This window comes from Sminthopsis crassicaudata, chromosome 4 (genome assembly GCF_048593235.1).
Source record: "Sminthopsis crassicaudata isolate SCR6 chromosome 4, ASM4859323v1, whole genome shotgun sequence".
In the NCBI taxonomy this organism is placed as follows: Eukaryota; Metazoa; Chordata; class Mammalia; order Dasyuromorphia; family Dasyuridae; genus Sminthopsis; species Sminthopsis crassicaudata.
Genome location: NC_133620.1, coordinates 96,009,070 through 96,028,304, shown reverse-complemented (window position 1 = coordinate 96,028,304; position 19,235 = coordinate 96,009,070). Strand labels below are relative to the sequence as shown.

General features: G+C 40.1%; 1 protein-coding gene across 1 annotated transcript in view; it reads left to right on the top strand.

Moving 5' to 3' along the window:
- Positions 1-19,235, top strand: part of CACNA1S (calcium voltage-gated channel subunit alpha1 S) — a 95,166-nt gene that overhangs the window by 74,289 nt on the left and 1,642 nt on the right. The window contains exons 29-41 of the mRNA XM_074308739.1: positions 3,692-3,748; positions 4,346-4,474; positions 4,974-5,039; positions 5,416-5,507; positions 6,267-6,426; positions 9,867-9,994; positions 10,472-10,568; positions 11,135-11,237; positions 13,880-13,981; positions 14,852-14,976; positions 15,794-15,922; positions 16,870-17,111; positions 18,710-18,789. Coding sequence (XP_074164840.1) covers positions 3,692-3,748; positions 4,346-4,474; positions 4,974-5,039; positions 5,416-5,507; positions 6,267-6,426; positions 9,867-9,994; positions 10,472-10,568; positions 11,135-11,237; positions 13,880-13,981; positions 14,852-14,976; positions 15,794-15,922; positions 16,870-17,111; positions 18,710-18,789 — 1,510 coding nt within the window. The remainder of the gene's footprint in view (positions 1-3,691; positions 3,749-4,345; positions 4,475-4,973; positions 5,040-5,415; positions 5,508-6,266; positions 6,427-9,866; positions 9,995-10,471; positions 10,569-11,134; positions 11,238-13,879; positions 13,982-14,851; positions 14,977-15,793; positions 15,923-16,869; positions 17,112-18,709; positions 18,790-19,235) is intronic.

Genomic DNA, 19,235 nt, shown 5'->3' with positions numbered 1-19,235 from the left:
ACTTTTAAAAAGAAGAAAGATATTTCCTCTGAGTCAGGAGATAAGATAAAAATTGGACAAACTTACAGGGGAATTTTGAAATGAAGATGTGATAACAGAGAGGTTTTGAGGCAAAGAAAAGGGAAGCTGAGGCATCTCATGTTAGATAACCCTGTTGTTTGTAAAATAGGAGGTCAGGTCTTCTGCCTAAAATAAGGAAGTCGGGAGTAGACTTAGAATAGTGAGGAAATTGAACTACCATGGAAAATAGTAAATTAGAGGTGAAAACACTGTCAAGCAACAGTGAGACCCCCGCTGAGGACAACAAGGATGAATTTTTAGTGGATCCAATAATTTCATAACAATCACTTAGCTCCATTTTTGTCTGAGAGGAATCAAAAAAAAAAAAAAAAAAACAAGTGCTGGTGATTATACAGACATACAGAAAGTCAAAGGAATTCTAGGGAGCTAGTGAAAATATAATTGAAGTGAATGACCACGTCACAATAAGTAAATCCTGAAAAGAATTGATGATCCAAGAGGATAGAGAAGAATCAGGGAACCCGAGTAACATTGGGGGTGAAAATCTACTTGGATAGGGAAGGAAGAATAGAAATAGTAAGAAGCATGGAAGTGTCCTGGCAGGTCAAAGTAACAATGAGATTAAACAGAAGAGGAGCAGGGTAGGTAGGGATTGGGACAGGTGTACCTAGTTTGGCCCAGAAGTCAGGGATTGCCTCTGAATTTATCACGGCTCAATTGAAAGTTGTTTTAACTACCTGACTCCATGGCTTAGGGATCCTGACCATCAAGGTTGGCAGGCATAATATTGGAGCTGGGTGAAAATAGAGCTACAATTGGGATGGGGTAATTGGCATTTTTCCTCAGAATGCTGAAATTCAGAGTTGTTGTTTTTTTGTTTTTGTTTTTGTTTTTTTTTTTTGGCTGAGGCATTTGGGGTTAAGTGACTTGCCCAGGGTCACACAGCTAGGAAGTATTAAGTGTCTGAGACCACATTTGAACTCCGGTCCTCCTGAATTCAGGGCTGGTGTTCTACCCACTGCGCCACCTAGCTGCCCCGAAATTCAGAGTGTTAACTGCACTTGGAGTCCTAGAAGGAAAAAAATACTTTCTTCCCTCAAGGGAGTTCCTCCTCTACCTAGATATAACTACCTACCTTGAGCTACTTAGTTCTTGACCTACTTTTCCCCAACCCTCCTAACTGCAGCTTCCAAATATCCTGAGGTCTCCATCACTGGCCCTACTTGACTGAAATGAAAATTGGATTCATACTACTTGCCCTGAGCTCGAAAATTGTTAGTTATGACTCTGTGTAAGTGAAAGTATATGAGATGAAGAAAAATCCTTCCACAGAATCTCAAAGGTCTAGACTTGGTCTTGAGCCAGCTAGGAATAAGATCAAACAGGTAAGGGACTGAGGGATGATGGGAAGTAAGGAGGGGCCTTCTGGGTTTTGTTACTCACTAGACCCCATCTGTGACTCTAGTTCAACTGAGCATGTATAGAATGGATACTAACAAACAGAGGAATATATGGAATATGGAATCCCCTCCAAGAGGAGAGGGTTAGCAGAGTCTGAATTCTGGGTTGGATGTGTACAGGATATAAGGACTACAGATTGAGGCTTTTCTGTATCTTCTCTAGAGACTTTTTTTTTTTTAATTTTGGAAGGGGGGTGATGTTTGTATATGTGTGTGAACTTTCTACACATGGAATTTATATATATAGCTTCCGGGGGAAATAGAATTCCAAAATAATCCCCTAGCCGACTGTTCACAGGCCTCTTGGAGAGCAACACGGTTTGAATAAAATCTCAAAGTGCTTCTTAGTTTCCCAAACTACATCATGCCTTGATTTTTTTTTAAATCATCAAAGAAGAACACAAATAATCTGAGTTATTTATTTTGTTTTTGAAAGATGGCTTTTTTTTTTAGCAGCAACATTTGCTAACAATGTTTTCTCAGGCTCATGTGAAAATTAATTTAAATTCCTTGGGCACAAGCCAACTGAGTCTGAAGGGAGGCAGCCCAGTTGTGTACTGTGTGGCAGAAGGAAACCAAACTGGTTGAGAGTAATAATAGCTAACATTTACATAGCACTTTAAGGTTTGCAAAGTACTTTACAGATATTATCTCACTGTATCCTCACAACAATCCTGGGAAGTGGGTCCTGTTACCTCCATTTTATAGATAAAGAAACTGAAAGTGAGAAAAATTAATAGGCCCAGGTGGTACGGCTAGTTACTGTTGGAGGCACATTCTGACTGCAGGTCCAGTGCTCTGACTGTTATACCAATAATCAAAATAGCAACCATAATAATGCTTCAGTATTTCCAAGGGTCTGTGATTTTCCTAACATGGGAATTTCAGAAAAGGTTTTTGAAAGATGGCTTTTTTTTTTTTTTTTTTTTTTTTTTAGTAACAACAGATTTGGTTGGTGCTGACCTTCATTAGTAGTTGGAGTTTCCCTATCTGAGAGTTCCTTCTAAGAATGAAATCACAGGTCCAGTCCCTGTTTCTGTTCCTACTATGGATGAAGTTCTATGCCAGGCCCTCCAACAATAAGGACAAATAGAAAGGGCAGTATCTCCTCTTGAGGAGTTTATATTTGTCTATGAAAGCTGTAACCTTTGTAAACTGTATATATGATATCATACAAATGAAAGTTGCTTTTCTGGACCTGTGATTTCATTCTTGGAGGGAACTCCCAGATAGGGAAACTCCAACTACTAATACAGGTCAGTACCTTTTCTTCAGTTTATATCTGGTCTTGGTCTTTGCCTAGAACTATGAGAGGTTAAATGATTTGCCTATGATCACACAGCCAGGATGTCAGAGACAGGAGACAGGACTCAAATCTAGATCTTCCAGGCTTCCAGGTCACCTTTTTTTTTGCCTTACTGCCTCTCACACACCCATAATAGGTTCTTTAATTCTCTCATTTTTATCAAATAATCTGTAAAAAGAATAATCTGTCTGATGTAAAGCTTTCTCTGAGCCATGTCTCTGTGTACAAAATACTTTTCATCAAATGGATCCCAAGTTGCCCATGTCCCAATCTCTCAAGGGTCAACTGGAGTAGGAGCTGTTGAATACTTATTCCCTTTTTTTTTCTCCACCTAATCTCCCAATCCCTGGGTGAATTGGGCTCTCCCCGCCTGCTCTCGATGCAAACAAATAGCATCCTTTGAAAGCTTGGTCTTTGACAAGATTTGTGCGATTGAAGTACAATATTCTGAGGGACCTACCTCTCCACCTCGGGAGCCATGTGAGGTTGAGGTCCAGATGCAAATCCTTCTGAAACATCTGGATTTATCTGGATCCATTTTCAAATGAAAAAGCAGGCTCCCCCTGAAGTGTCCATAGCGGGAGTGTTATATGTGCCAAGATGACCTCATTTGGGGTGAAGAATTCAGATGGAGTATAAACAGATCCTGGGGAAAGTAGAAAGACTCAACTCTTCTGTCCCCTTTTCCTGTGGATTGCTCAAGTCCGCCATTCCTCTCCCTTCAATGCTTTCCTCTTTGCCTTTTAGAAACAGACTTGAAACCATCTGGCCCTACTGGTTTAGAACCCAAAATGAGATGTTGTGCTCTGCCTTTGTCTCTCTTGCCAACCCTCATCTCTTCCTTCTTCCTTCTATATCCCATCTTTCTGATTTTCTCCCTAACCTTCATTTCTTCTCTCTACAGACTTTTCTGGCTTCCAGTGGGGGACTGTACTGCCTGGGAGGAGGCTGTGCCAACACTGTAATTCCTGATTGCATGAACCTGCCCCTGTCCTTGCATGGCAGCTTCTTCCTGTACCTCCCCCTCCTGTCCTTCTTGGGTCTTGCTGAGTGGTGGATGGGGGTGGGTCTTGGAACCCAGGGGGCAGCCAGGCAAGAGAGATTAGCTCCCTTGGAGGTGGTGCTGGAGGTCGTTTTGGTGGTCAAAACAAGCTTGGCTTTTTCTCAGTGCAATTTAGAGACCTCACCACAGTATCTCACTGGAAAAACCCTTCCCACTCACTAACCCTCTCCATCAATTTTCATAGATAGGGAAACTGAGACACAAATCATTTTGCCAAAATAGAAATAGAATCCAGAACCTTTCTCTGGATGTTATTCTTTTAATTTCCATAAATGCACTTCATAGAGTGAGAGGATTGGAATATAAAAAAACAGGGGAAAGACATTTCCTCACAGAAAAGTTTGAATATTAATATTAGTTGAAAGATACGGATCCCCTTAGTGACCAGGAACCAGATCAAGCCTAGCCCAAGAGGGTTCCTGCAGATTCCTCCTGCAGAACTCAAGGAGAAAGCCTCCTTCCTTAGACTGTTTTCTGGGGCTGCTGCCCTGACAGGACCCTGATGAGAGTGCCCGAATATCCAGTGCCTTTTTCCGCCTGTTCCGAGTCATGAGGCTGATAAAGCTATTGAGCAGAGGTGAGGGTGTCCGAACACTGCTCTGGACCTTCATCAAGTCTTTCCAGGTGAGTATCTCAGCTCTCCAAAATTTTCTTCTTGGTACCCTGGGGGCCTATAGTTAAGGTTCGGTAAGAGACCCCCATCACCTGGCTCGTGGGGAGATGATAGCTCATCAAAGCCAAATCAGAGGCATCAGCTTTCTGTCCCCCATCAGGAAGTAGCAGACCCATAAGTCCTTAGAGAGGAGAGGGAGGGAAGAGGAGTTAAAGCAATATATTACAGGCATTATGCTGGTCCTGGAGTCAAACTGTCCTGACTTTGATACATCCTAGCTGGGTAATAATGAGCATATCACCCAACCTCTCAATGCCCCTAGACAGCTAAATCATTCCAGAGGAGTTACCAGTCTTTATCAGTAGAGCAAGTTTCTGCCGTGGGAGTTTAGGACATTGCTGATATAAAGTCTGGAACAAACGGGAGAAGGGAGAAGGAGATTGTCCTGTCTCTGGGAGGGAGGCTCCTCTATTGTGGGACACTTCTAACTCTTCTGATTTTGTCCTTTAGGCTTTGCCATATGTGGCCCTGCTAATTGTGATGCTCTTCTTCATCTATGCCGTCATCGGGATGCAGGTGAGAAAAAGGCTCAGGCTAGAACCAAGTACCACATTTTATAACCTCAAATAGCACCAGTCTGAATGCCTGAGATCACATCAGGGGGTTGGTCAGCACTAATCAGGGCCTAACTATAAATTTCAAAATATGTGAAATATCTCACAACTCACAAGTCCAGCCCTCATCCACCTTTGTCTTCAAAGCCTCATCCTATCACCAGATGAGATGATCAGTTTAGAGTAATAAGAACAGATTCTTTGAGGAGTTTTGAGTTCTCAGGGCCCTCTAGTATAGAAAGTGAGAAGAAGGGAGAAGTGGGGAGAAGTTTGGGTGGTGTAAATTGGGAGATCTTTACATCCTGAACCTGAGAACTAGAGCCCTCTTTGCCCTGCAGATGTTTGGGAAAATTGCTATGGTGGATGGGACCCAAATCAATCGGAATAATAACTTCCAGACGTTCCCACAAGCTGTGCTCCTGCTCTTCAGGTAGGAGCTATTAGAATTTTAACTATGATTTTTTTTCCACCAAATAAAATAGAATGGGGTTGGGGGATGGAGGTGTTTTGGGAGGGGGGGGATTGGCTGTACCACATAGTACTATAAATTGACAAAAGACTTCAAGATAGGACAGGATAGTGGTTATAAGGAGGCAGCAAGTCTTCTAAGGGAAGAGCATATTGCCCCATCCTGGGACAAAGAACAGTTACACTTTGGGGAGTCTTCTCCTTTTTGATTCTTGACTTGTTAGGAATAATCCTCCTCAATAAGGAAAATGTTTCCTTTGCTCCCTAATCTGCTCCCATTTAAACACATGGACTGTTCTTCCATGGCACCATTTAATCCCTTACTGATGATGGAATCTAACTAACCCAGCCAGGAACTCCCGGAGGCAAAGATTTCAAGCTTTCATGTCTTAAAACCCGCCTTATTATGACTCCAGACAAGCCACTCTCACACAGTTTTGCTAACTTTCCCCCTTGGTGACTTTAGTCCTGAAACCTAGGCTTGGTTGACCCTTAGGAATCTCCACAATTTGAGGGCATACATCCTTGTATCATCCCCCTAAAGAATGGAGATACTGGGACTCAAAAGGCAAAAGGATAAATTGAAGCATGATGGGAGAAAAGCAGCGATAAGTGTTTACACAATAATGTAAGAGCAAAGTCAGGAAAGGGATCCTAGCATCTTGGCTAAATCTGTTAATTCCAGGTTTGAAACAATTAACAGAAGCCTATCTCGCCCTAGGTGTGCAACAGGAGAGGCATGGCAGGAGATCTTGCTGGCCTCCAGCTATGGAAAGCTCTGTGACCCCAAGTCTGATGCTCCTGTTGGGGAGGAGTATACCTGTGGTACAGGCTTTGCCTATTTCTACTTCATCAGCTTCTACATGCTCTGTGCCTTCCTGGTAAGTCACCCATTTAGGCACAAGGATGAAAATGAGAATCAAAGGCACAGATTTGCCTTTAGAACTTTTCTTCCTTTTTTAACTTTTCTTCTCTTTATTTTATGTTTATTATTTTATTTTATTTTTAATTATTTTATTTTGATTAAATTTTATTTTTTAAATTAATAAGCATTTCTTTTCTCTTCTTCCTACTTCTCTCCAAAAAGAAAAGAAAAACAAAACTTGTAACAAATATACCTAGTCAAACAAAACAAATTCCTACATTAGCCATGTCCATAAATGGGTATTTCATTCTGCACCAAGTTTATCACCTCTCTGTCTGGTAATGGCTAGCATGCTTCATGACTGGTCTTCTGGAATCATGGGTGGTCATTGTCTTGAGATGTTCCTAAGTCTGAACTTTTCTATCTCAGTCTGTGTTTAATCTGGACACTTTTACTAGGGACTCACTGGAAACAAATTCAAAAGGAAGACTTTTCTGACTGTAACATCTCTCCGAGGGTAAATCTAGAGCTTCTATTAGATAGATAGATATTAGATTACAATTTTCTGCTTATTTTATATGTGAGTGTAAATATTTTATGCCTACAAAATACATTTAAAAAAATTTCTCAACCATAGTCCCCCTACCTCTGCAAGGAAAAGAGGGAGGTGTAAGTTTGATTATAATTAAATAGCATTCAGTTGGGGGTTTTGTTCCTTCCATTTATTTTGTTGTAGTCTATATATATATATATATATATATATATATATATATATATATATTTTTTTTTTTTTATATATAGTTTATATATATATATATATATATATGTCATACATCTACACACACATATGTATGTGTGTATATAGAGAGAGATTCAGTTTTCCTGGTTCTGCTTATTTCATTCTATTTCAATTCATAAAAGTCTCCTCATGCTTGCCCAAATTCTTCATCACTTCCCATGGTCCCATAAGATTCTGTTCTCTTCACACATGACATTTTGTTTCGCCATCCCCCAATTTAGAGGCATTTATTTCATTATCACAAAAAGTGATGCCATGAATTTTAGTGTATATGAGATGATATCTTTTTTTAATATTAGCCTGCAGGATTTTGTACATAGTGATAGCAATATTGTAAAGATGATCAATTGTGAAGGACTTAACTACTCAGATCAATACAATGATCCAAAACAATACAAAAGGACCTGTGATCAAGTGTTATCCACCTCCAGAGAGAGAACTGATGAACTCCAAGTACAAATTGAAGCATTTTTTTTACTCTCTTTATTTTTCTTGTTTTTTTTTTCCACACAACATGGCTAATATAGAAATATGTTTTGCATGTTTTCAGATGTATAATGAATGTCATGTCATTTACCTTTTCAGTGGAAGGGGGAGGGGTGAGAGTGAAGGAGAGAGTTTGGAACTCAATTTTTTTGTTTTTGAAGATGAATGTTTAGGGCATCTAGGTGACACAATGTGGATAGAGCACCAGTCCTGAAGTCAGGAGGACCCGAGTTTAAATGTGATCTCAGACACAACACCCTAGCTGTGTAACCCTGGGCAACTCATTTAACCCCAATTACCTCAGGGGAAAAAAAAATTTAAAAAGTCAAATGTAAGGATAAAAAAATTTAAAAATTATCCTAATGATAACCATCTTTCACAAATGCCATGTACCTTCTGTCAGATTTTCATTACTTAGTTAGGAATAAAATGGTTATAAAAGAGGAAGCTTGATATAGCAGATAAAGTGATTGGGGGCAGGAAAAGCTGGATTCAAATCCCATCTTTGGCACTTACTAGTTATATGATCATGGGTATATCATATTGTCACTTTAATCACTAGTTTCCTCATCTATAAAATGGACATAATAAGGCTATAGTAAGTCAGGTGTGGTAGCACCTGCCTGTAGTCCCTGTTACAGGGGAACTTGGAAATTCTGAGATGCTGTGGAGCTAACCTGATTGGGTGTCCACACTGTGGTAAACTCTAGGACTGGGGGCTGCCAGGAAGTCTAGGGAGAGTGGAGAGGAATGATCAAATCTCATTTGGAAACACAATAGGTAAAAGCACCCAGGCCAATCAGTAGTGGGCTCAGGCCGATAAGTGACCATTGCCCCTCTAGCCTGAGTGAGATGGGGAAATGAGGGAGAAGGAGAGAGGAAGGAAGAGAAAGAGGGAAAGGGAGAGAAAAAGGGAGAAGGAGAGGGAGAAGGAGAGGGAGAAGGAGAGGGAGAGGGAGGAAAGGGGAAAGAGAATAAGGGAGGAAGAGGAAGGAAGGAAAGAAGGAAGGAAGAAAGCAAGGAAGGAAGAAAAAAAGGGAGGGAGGAAGGAAGGAAGGAGGGCAGATCTGCTCTCAGACACTTAACACTTCCTAGCTGTGTGACCCTGGGCAAGTCACTTAACCCAGCCTCAGAAAAAAAAAAGAAAGAAAAAAACAAAAAAGGAAGGAAAGAAGAAAGACATACTCCTACATTATTACAGGGTTTTTGTCAGGCTTAAATGAGAAAGTATGCATTGAGTTGTGAAGTTCTGTGTTGTTATTAATTATTACTTTTACAGAAGATTTAATGTAACCTCATGTTTGTGAATGGACTTCCTACAAAAAAAAAAAAAAAAAAAAAAAAAAAAGGCTTTTAATATTATTTCACTTACCCCGGAATCACTGTTTTTGTGGTGGTTGTTGTTGTTGTTTGTTTTGGTTTGGTTTTGAGGCTGGGATTAAGTGACTTGCCCAGGGTCACACAGCTAGGAAGTATTAAGTGTCTGAGACCACATTTGAACTCGGGTCCTCCTGAATTCAGGGCTGGTGCTCTATCCACTGCGCCACCTAGCTGTCCCCTCAGAATCACTGTTTAGAAAAGTAACACTCCCCCCAACCCAACAGGACTCTGGACTCAGAGAATTTAAGTCATTTGTCTAATATCACGAAAGTCCTTTGTGAGGAATAAGACAAAAAGCAGTCTCTTCCGGAACACCCCATCCAGCTTTCCACCCCCAGGGAAGACCTAGAAGGAGCTCTTCAGTGTCTTAATCATTTGTTCCTCACCAGTAGCTCCTATCCTATTTTTCCCTTTTGCCCATCACTTCTTTTGCTTTTTGTTTAATTTGTACTGGAATCTTACATTCTATGTCATTTTCCAAACATCTCTCTCCCAGAGAGATATTAAAACAAAGACAGTCTTATAACAAAGACTAAAGATAGAAAGAAAAAAGGCAGACTGATCAATACATCAACAGAATCTGACAGTCTGTGCCAAGAGAGGAAGTGAAGGGAAGAGAATAAGCATTTCCATAATACCTACTACGCACCAGGCTCTGTCCTAAGCACTTTACAAATATCAGCTCATATGATGCAATGTTCCACATCTAGAGTTCCCCAGCTCTTCTAAGAAGTCTCCCCATCACTTCTGGATTTTTATGCTTGGGACCATTTTGGGTCTGCTCCTTATAGATCATCAACCTCTTTGTGGCAGTCATCATGGACAACTTTGACTACCTCACCCGAGACTGGTCCATCCTGGGCCCTCATCACCTGGATGAGTTCAAGAAGATCTGGGCTGAATATGACCCTGAAGCTAAGTGAGTACAGCCAGAGTGAGGGACCCTGGTCTCAGACTGGCCCCTAAAACCTCCATCTTTCACTCCTAGTTGAGAGTCTTGTCTGTTACACCAGTGATCTATTTAAACATATAAGTTTATATAAAACTATTATTAAATCTCAATTTATCCTTGATCTCTACTTCTGAAACGAGTTTCTTGCCCTGGAAAGAAAAAAGAACCAGAACATAGGGAGAGAAATACCTTGACCCCTGGATACAGCAACCTCTGGCTACTTCAGCTACATTATGGTGATAGCTGGCAATGAATCTATTGGGTTCTCTAAGGAATGGCAGCTCAGCTTCCCTCCCATCAGATCTGGACTTTAAATCATGATTCTGAAACCAAGAGCAAGACATTCCCATATTTCCTGGCCTTCTTCCCCCTCTCCAACTCCCTGAGGAGAGAGAGGTTCCAGGTGGGATAATAAACTCAAGAAGCTGTGCTTTTATCCTTCAGGGGCAGAATCAAGCATCTGGATGTTGTGACCCTGTTGAGAAGAATCCAACCCCCTCTGGGCTTTGGGAAGTTTTGCCCCCACCGTGTGGCATGTAAGGTAATCAGTCACCTGTGTTTTGCCAGGGAGGTTCTACATTGGAGGCAGGGGAGTTGTGGAGATTCTCCAGGTGGGAGCCATGTATGCTGACTCTGACCAGCTATTTCTCAAGCTGTGGGATACCTCTGTGGAGAGATTCTTCTCTCAACTTTGCAGTCTCCTAGTAGTGTGATTTCCCTGTATGATCACTGTAGAAAATGGGCTGGTAACAGGAGGCCTATGGTATTAAATGGATTAAAATTAAAAAGAATTTGCACAAACAAAACCAATACATCTTAAATTAGAAGGAGAGCAGGAAACTGGGAAAAAAAATTTTGTAGCAAGCTTCTCTGATAAAAACTTCATTTCTAAGATATATTGGGAAGTAAGTAAAACCTACAAGATGTAGGTTTTACTGAAGACCTAGTGAAGATCGAGTGTGCCTTAATGGAGAGGGTCCCGAGCTTGGATTCAGGAGGTCTTGGGTTAGGTCTTTTGCTGATGAGGATGGTGTTCACCATCCAAACTTGGCTCCCAATCCAGTCACTTCCTACTGAACCCATAGACCATTCCCTTTCTTTGTGCAGCGACTGGTAAGCATGAACATGCCCCTGAACAGTGATGGGACCGTCACCTTCAATGCTACTCTCTTCGCTCTGGTTCGAACAGCTCTCAAGATCAAGACAGAAGGTGAGGACCCCGCTCCTTTAATGACTTCCCTTTTCTCCTCCAGTAGAGAGATATTTTTAGCCTGAATGCTCCCTGATTCTCCAACATTGTAGCTGAAGAGAGGGACATCCTTTACCCTTAGCCTCCCTTTGGTTTGCATCATGAAAATGTAAATAGTGGAGTAGGAATGGGGAAATTCCCAAAACCACATGACCCTCAGCTCTACAAAACTCAAAGGGATCTAGGCCATCTCTGGATTCAGAACAATAATCCCTGAGGATCCATTCCTATAAATAAATACATATATGAATAAATAAATTTATATTAATATATACAATTTTTGTCTGTATATATTATATAAATTTATATTTATATCTTTTTTAAACTGACTTTCTATTAAGGCTATTTTGAAAAGTGTCATTGGTAGCAACCACTGGGCTCAATTCAAGAAAAGAATAGAGGGAGGGAACATAGCTGGTGCACAGGAGAACAGCTAGAAGACCGAATGGAAACCAGCTATCTCCTCAGCTTCATGAAATACATGAATGAGTAATTTCCTTAGTTCTACATGCTCTTGATTAGACCTATCAGCAAAACAGTCAGTGACACTCATCAATCAATCAGTCAGCAAGCCTTTATTAAATGCCAACTGTGTGCCAGGCACTGTGCTAAGTACAATGAATCGCTCTCTACCTCTGTACCTTAGAATACATCTGTCACCATCGATGTCCCATCTCTGGGGCAGATGCTCCCTTCTCAAACCCAAGCCCCTCTAAAGGATGAGCAAAAGTTTAGAGAGAAAGGATATTTGAGATAGAACATCCAAAAGGAGATGTCCATCTCAAACTCAACATGTGTGAAACAGCTCCTTTTCTTCCCCTTCCTCATTATGTGCTAAACTCCCCTCTCCTGTGACTTCCCTATTTCCAATGAAGCCATACCATTCTTTCAGATGCCCCTGGCTTGGAAGATTGTCCTTCTCTTGGACTCTCCTAGTTTCCTCACTTTCCTATTCACAGTAGATCAAGTGCCAGACCTGGAGTCAGGGAGACTCATCTTCCCGAGTTCAAATCTGATTTCAGACACTTACTAGCTATGTGACCCTTGGCAGCCACTTAACCCTATTTGCCTCAGTTTCCTCATCTTTTAAATGAACTGCAGAAGGAAATGGCAAACCCCTCCACTATCTGCCAGTTGCAAAAGGGGTCATGAAAAATCAGACATAACTGAAATAACTCAAAAACAACATATTCTATGAATTGTCACCGTGTATTATATATATTATCAATTATATTATATACTTTTATAATAGTATATATTATAGTATTAATTAATTTTATGTATTATCATATATTATATATTTAACTATGTTATTAGCTATACCTATATTATAATATTATATACTATGTACTATCTTATTAATATATTGTTATATGATATACTATATTATACTACATATTAAAAATATACTATATTAACACATATATTTTAAATAATATATTATGTAATTATATGTCATATGATTAATTATATAATGTGATGGATATATGGTATGATACATTATATAACAGATATTATATCTATAATATAATACAAATATTATAATAATATAAAAATAACATAGTATTTTATTATATTATATATTACATAATATATATTGTAATATATTATTGTTAAAACAGTAAAAATAATAATATTATTATATATAGTCTGATACATTATATAATAGATATTATTATAATACATATAATAGAAGTTGGCCCAAAAGTCTTAGTGCAGTTTTAAACATTAGTAGCTTAAAACTGCATTAAGACTTTTAGAATATACTGCATATCTATTTGTTTACATATATGTATACATATATATCAGTCTACATCACAGGTTCTTAACTTGGGACCTGTGAATTTGTTCTCTTAATATTTTGACGACATTTCAATATAATTGGTTTCCTTTGTAATACTGTATGGTGTTTTTTTATGAATTTATAAACATCATTCTGAGAAAGGATCCATGGATTTCACCAGATTGCCAAAGGGATGCATGACACATACAAAAATGCGTTAAACCCATTGACTCTTACTGTCCCATTAACCCCATGAAGCATCATTAAGTCTCTGTGCAACTTTAACGTGGGCTTTCCCTAGTAGCTATCCCCCCAGTCCATTCTCCACCCACCACTCACCCCTGAGCACTTGTGGTAGCTTATTCTATATAATATATATATATATATATATATATAATATATAATATTATAATAGTCACCATCGATTCTTATAATTAATGAGTGAAAAAGTGGATTTCTTTACAGGAGGCATGTTAACATCAGGGAGTAAGAGATGGACAAAGAGGTAGATGTCAGAGAACTTTGAAATGCAGAAGTGTTCTTCTGTCCCTTGGTCCTAGACAGCTGAGATAATGACAAAATGATACCAGAATAAGGTTAGCTTTAGGCCCTGACAACAAGGTAGCAAACAATGGTCCTAGAAATCTTACTGCAGACCCACTAGAAGGGCAATGGTGTAAGAAAATTGTCCTGTCCTCCCATGAGTGACTAGATGGCTCCAGAGTTTTTAGAGATCACTGGGAGGCCATTTTGTCTCAGGGGATTGACATGGTATGAATGATGTTAAAAGAAGCCATTCCTGCCTCTCACCTGACACCAGGTAACTTTGAACAGGCCAATGAGGAGCTGCGAGCCATCATCAAGAAGATTTGGAAGAGAACTAGTATGAAACTTCTTGATCAAGTCATTCCCCCCATTGGAGGTAGGTATGGCTTTAAGGAGCCAAAGACCAGTGGTTATTTTTTTAATTTTTATTCTTAACAAATAATCAACAGAATACATATTTCCAATAGTATATATGTATAATTACTTGCTTTGTCTTTTAAGTATAAAAAATTCAAACTCTAGTTTTCAAAACTTTGCTCCTATGCATTTTTCTGATTATTCTTCCATTTCTTTCTCTGGTTTTTAAAAGATCCCTCAATTACTTTTTTCTATATTTTTTTTGGCTATACTTTATCTATTTTAAGGAAACAGTGGCTTAAGAGATATTCCTTTTAAGGGAACAATGAGTAATTCAGTAGTAGGAAAATACAGAAGAGATGCTCCCTCCATTCCTCCATAATGTTTGTAAAATAAAAAAAAATGCATAGTTTCCCCAAAACAATTTACACATTGACTAAGTTCAAAAATGTATGTTTCATTCTGCATCTTGACGCCATCACCTCTCTGTCAAGAAATAGATGGTGTTTCACCAGTGTCTATTTGGAATCAATTCATAATATAATCAATAATAAAATTATAATATAAACAATGGCTATTTGGAATCATAATTGAGATCCCAAGTTATTGAAGGAGAGGAAGGAATGGGATTTCCCTTTGTCTTGGATTGTGAGACAGGAGTGCCTTACTATCAAATGTCCAGAATGACTTTTCACTCATAAAAGTCTGCCAGAATTGACCATGAGCCTCAGAAAAGAGTATTCCCATTGGCCCAAATAACCAAGGGAAATGAAGTTTTGTAACGTCTAACAGCACTTCTTTATTGACTCTTCTACTCTATCAGTCCCATATTGGGCCCAGGAAGCCCACTCTAATTGGGGCTCATGGCTCTGTTTGGTTAACTCTTTAGATGATGAAGTGACAGTAGGAAAATTCTATGCTACCTTCCTCATCCAAGAGCATTTCCGGAAGTTTATGAAGCGCCAGGAGGAGTATTATGGATACCGACCCAAAAAAGATACTGTGCAGATCCAGGTGAGTAGCATGATGGCCCAGAGCTATCCATACATGCATACACGCGCCATTCTTCCCAAGAGATATCCTCTCCCCCTAAAATCTAGAGTAGAGACACCATGTCTCCCATATCGTAGGTTCATAGTGTTAAAGCTGGAGGAACCTTAGAGATCATCCATTCTAGCTCATTTTATAGCTGGGAATAGGGACACAGAATAACTTGCTAAGGTCACACATATAAGTACTCTTGCAATATCAGTGATGGAGGTGCATGTCATTTCTGAATGGTCAAAGATTAAAAGATACTTCATCCTGCAGGAGATGGGCCAGCTATTTAGAGTAAAAGGCAATAGGAATAATTGCAGCTAGACCATAATTAACTTATCAAAAGTCCATTCCAGGCAATCCTGGGATGTTTAGCTTTAGAAGTTGCCTAGATAAGATGAATGAGAATGAGGACTTCTTAAACTTCTTCTACTTGTGCCCCTTTTTCACCTAAGAAATTTTTATGCAATCTTGGATATGTAGATTTTCTGGTAATAATTTGTAACTTTATGATTCTCACATTCAATTACCCCCATGGGGTCACAACCCACCATTTAAGAAGATTTCAATTAGGTGACTTTCCTGGGAACTCTAGGATTTTGTGTTTAGGAATCTCAATGAGCCAAAAAGCAAGTGAGGGACAGAAAGTGAAAAGGAGACATGGGAGAACTTTAGGGAGACTGGCTCCCAGTGTTGAATACCTTGGTCAGAGGAACAGAGCAGCACTGGAGCTATGAGTCCTCATCTCTTCTCCTCGGATCCATTAATCATTGCATTTCTTTTCCTGCATAAGGCTGGTCTTCGGAGCATTGAAGAGGAAGCTGCTCCTGAGATCCACCGAGCCATCTCTGGAGATCTGACAGCTGAGGAAGAGCTGGAGAGGGCCATGGTGGAGGCGGCCATGGAGGAAGGGATCTACCGGGTGAGTGAGAGCCAGTAAATTGAGTGGCTGGGGAATGACCAAGCAGCATCGCCCCATGGGAACTAAGGGGCTCAGAGCCTCCCCAGTGTCAGATCATTCCTATACTGAGATAAGCAGCAACCTCAGACCCCACAGTCCCATCATCTACCTTTCCTCACCTGTGGCTACTTGGCTCATAATCTTTGCTTCTAACCAAACAAACCTGTTTCTGATTCCACACACTATCAGTCCCGTCCCCCATCTCTAAGTCTCCTCTTCTTTTTCCATCTCTCCATACAAATCCTGACTAGCCTGACCCACTTCCATTCTCTCCAGCATAAACTCCAGCCTTATATCTAGTGCATTAATGTCCTTGTCTTCATATCTCTTTGTTTGTAATAAGTAGTTATCAACGATTATTAATGTAATATTAGTAATTACATTATCAAGCTCTTCAGGCTAGATTATTATTATATTAGTAATTATATTATTTTCTATCCCTTCAGGCCAGATCACTATTATTATTATTAATGTAATATTAGTAATTATATTTTTGTCTAGTCCTTCAGACCCGATTATTATTAATATAATATTGGTAATTATCTAATTATCTAGCCCTCTGGGTGAGAAACTTGCTGAGGACAGAGACTATGTCTCCCCCCAACCTCTGTATCATTTCCAGCTTCCAGGACAGCAGTCTGCCCTGCCATCCCAGGGGGAAGAAGCATCTCTTTAAGGAAATCATGAGGAGCAATGTTAGTTCTGGAGGCAGCCAACCTCAGAATTGCCTCACTGCCTACTTCATCCTCCTATGAGCCTGTCTGAAGGCAGAAAGTGGCCCTTTGTTTCCCAAGGAGCCCCTGCCTCCATTCCCTTCCCTTTCTCACCTTTTCTGACCTAGCGTTTCCTAGACAACCTGAACCCTGGATCTCCTCTTCAACCTTGTTGCCCTTTTCCCTTGGCTGCAGAGGACAGGAGGCCTTTTTGGCCAGGTGGACACCTTCCTAGAGAGGACCGACTCGTTGCCTCCCAATGTTGCCAGCCAGAGGCCCCTGCAGTTCACAGAGATGGAGATGGAGGACATGGACTCTCCCGTCTTTTTGGATGACTTCCCCCCAGAACCTCCTGCCAATCCCCTGGCCAGGACTCATGCCAACACAAATGCCAGCAATGCCAACACCAACAATGCCAACAGCTGTGTGTTCTCCAGGTGGGGACTAGAAACTGCCAGCTCTGGGTTTGGGGATGGAGGCCTGGGGGAGGGGAGAGCAGCAAGAACGACCACTATCCCTGCTTGGGAGAGAAAGGAAGGAGCATTCATTTCATTTCTCCCATGAAGGAGGGGAGCAAAGTGCTTCATTGAGAAAGGAAATTTTCTTTGGAGTCAAAAGATCTGAGTTCGAATTCTGAATCTATCATTTGCTACTTCTGTGAGCTTGGAAAAGTCTCCTTACTTTTTAAAGCTTTAGAATACTCCTCTGTAAAATAAAACATTAGACTTCATACCTTCTGATATCTTTTCCAATTCCTTAGGACTTAGGCCGGCTCATGTGGCCTGCAGAGACCCTTTAGACCAGGAGGGGGCATCCCCTTTTCAGAAGTGATTCTGTAATTTAAACCTAAATGATTTGCTCATTCTGCAGACTGGCAGACAGATGGTAGCATCTCCGGGGAGCAGTGAAGTGAATTGATGAATTTATTGAAAATGTTTTGATTAAAAGTAGAACTTTACAAGAACCCAGACTCAGGGAAGGGGAGGCAGAAAGAAGATTTAGATACAAGAAACTGAATATTTCAGAAAAAAAAAAGAAATCTACAAGGAAGGAAGGAAACAAGCATTTATTTAGAGTCTACTTATATACCAGGCATTGTGCTAAGCATTTTATTGTTATGTTATATACATATATATACATATTATATAATATAATATTATATCATGAAGGTAGGTTATATTATTATCCCCATTTTTTAATTGAGAAAAGTGAGGTCCACAGGGTTAAGCGAGTAACTTGCCCAATTACACATTAACTGAGGCTACATTTGACCTCAGTTCTTCCAACTCCAGACCTGGATAACATTGTGTTACCTAACTGCCCCTGTAAGATTGGGATAGAAGATAGTACAATGGATTATCTATATTTTGAGGCAAGGGACCTGAGCAATTTTTTCACTCGTGTGACCTTGGGAAAATAACTTCTGTTTGCCTCATTTTCCTCAAATATAAAAAAAGGTTTAACTAGATAAGAGATGTCAAAAAGCTGCCCTAGAGCAGCTTAAATTAGATTAAAATGCAATTGGGAAATATTTGACAAAATAGTAAAAATACAATAAAACATAGATAATGTTGCTAATGTGGTTTTCTAAGTCAACATTTAGATTAGTACAATAGAGGCAAGTAGAGAGCTTTGGGGCATGAGCTCAGGCAAGAATCTCTTCTACTTCCATGAAGGAAGCCCAATTCAATTTAAAAGTATTTTCTTATTCCTATTACTACTTGGTAGAAAGGGAAAATAATGTTTCTGGAGGAGGGAATAAAGGGAGCAAAGGTAAGAAGACTGGGATGAGCTTGGAGGTAGTGGGTGACAAGGGAGGTAACCAGTCTACAGGAGGGGATAGATGTTGTTGGGTGTTTGGATAGGTTCCTATCTGGCCATAGAGCATCATGGTCTTATGCTGCAACCAAATCTATGTGATAAGTGAAGAACCATCAGAAAAATTGATGATGGGGAGCAATGAAGTGTATAGATGATGGGGATGGTCACAATAAGGACTGATGGAGACTGATGGTCTATTTCCTGCTTGTTTCAGTATCCATCATGAGAATGAGCTTCCAGCATTATCTTCCCAAAGAAGGATGGCCTTTGTCCCCCTCACTCTGCTCCAGGTCAGTGTCCCTTTTTTTTTTTTTTTTTTTTTTTTTTTTTTGGCCCAATGAGAAGCCCAGCCTTGTCTGGGATTAACTCCAGCTTCCTCCATCTCTTCTGCTCCCTTACGTGGGCACTCTCTGAGGACTCTCCAGTCCAAACCTGCCCCTTCTTGCTGGGGAAGGGGTAGAAGCTCCAGGTTTCCTGTGGTAGGCAAAATGAGGGGGTTGCCTTGGAGCTTGTTGCCAAGGGAACTACGTGGGACAGCAGGATGGTAGGTATATCCTCAGCCAGTCCATGTGGGCAGAGTGGGGAAGCTGCCTACTAAACTGTGTGAAATGAGGGAAGTTTTTATAAAGCAGCACTTGTGAAAAATATCTTCCCTTAAGAAAAGAAAACCCACCAACATTAGAGAAAATGTCTGTGGTTAAGCTATCTGTCTCCAGAAAGCTCTTATTAAAAATTCAACT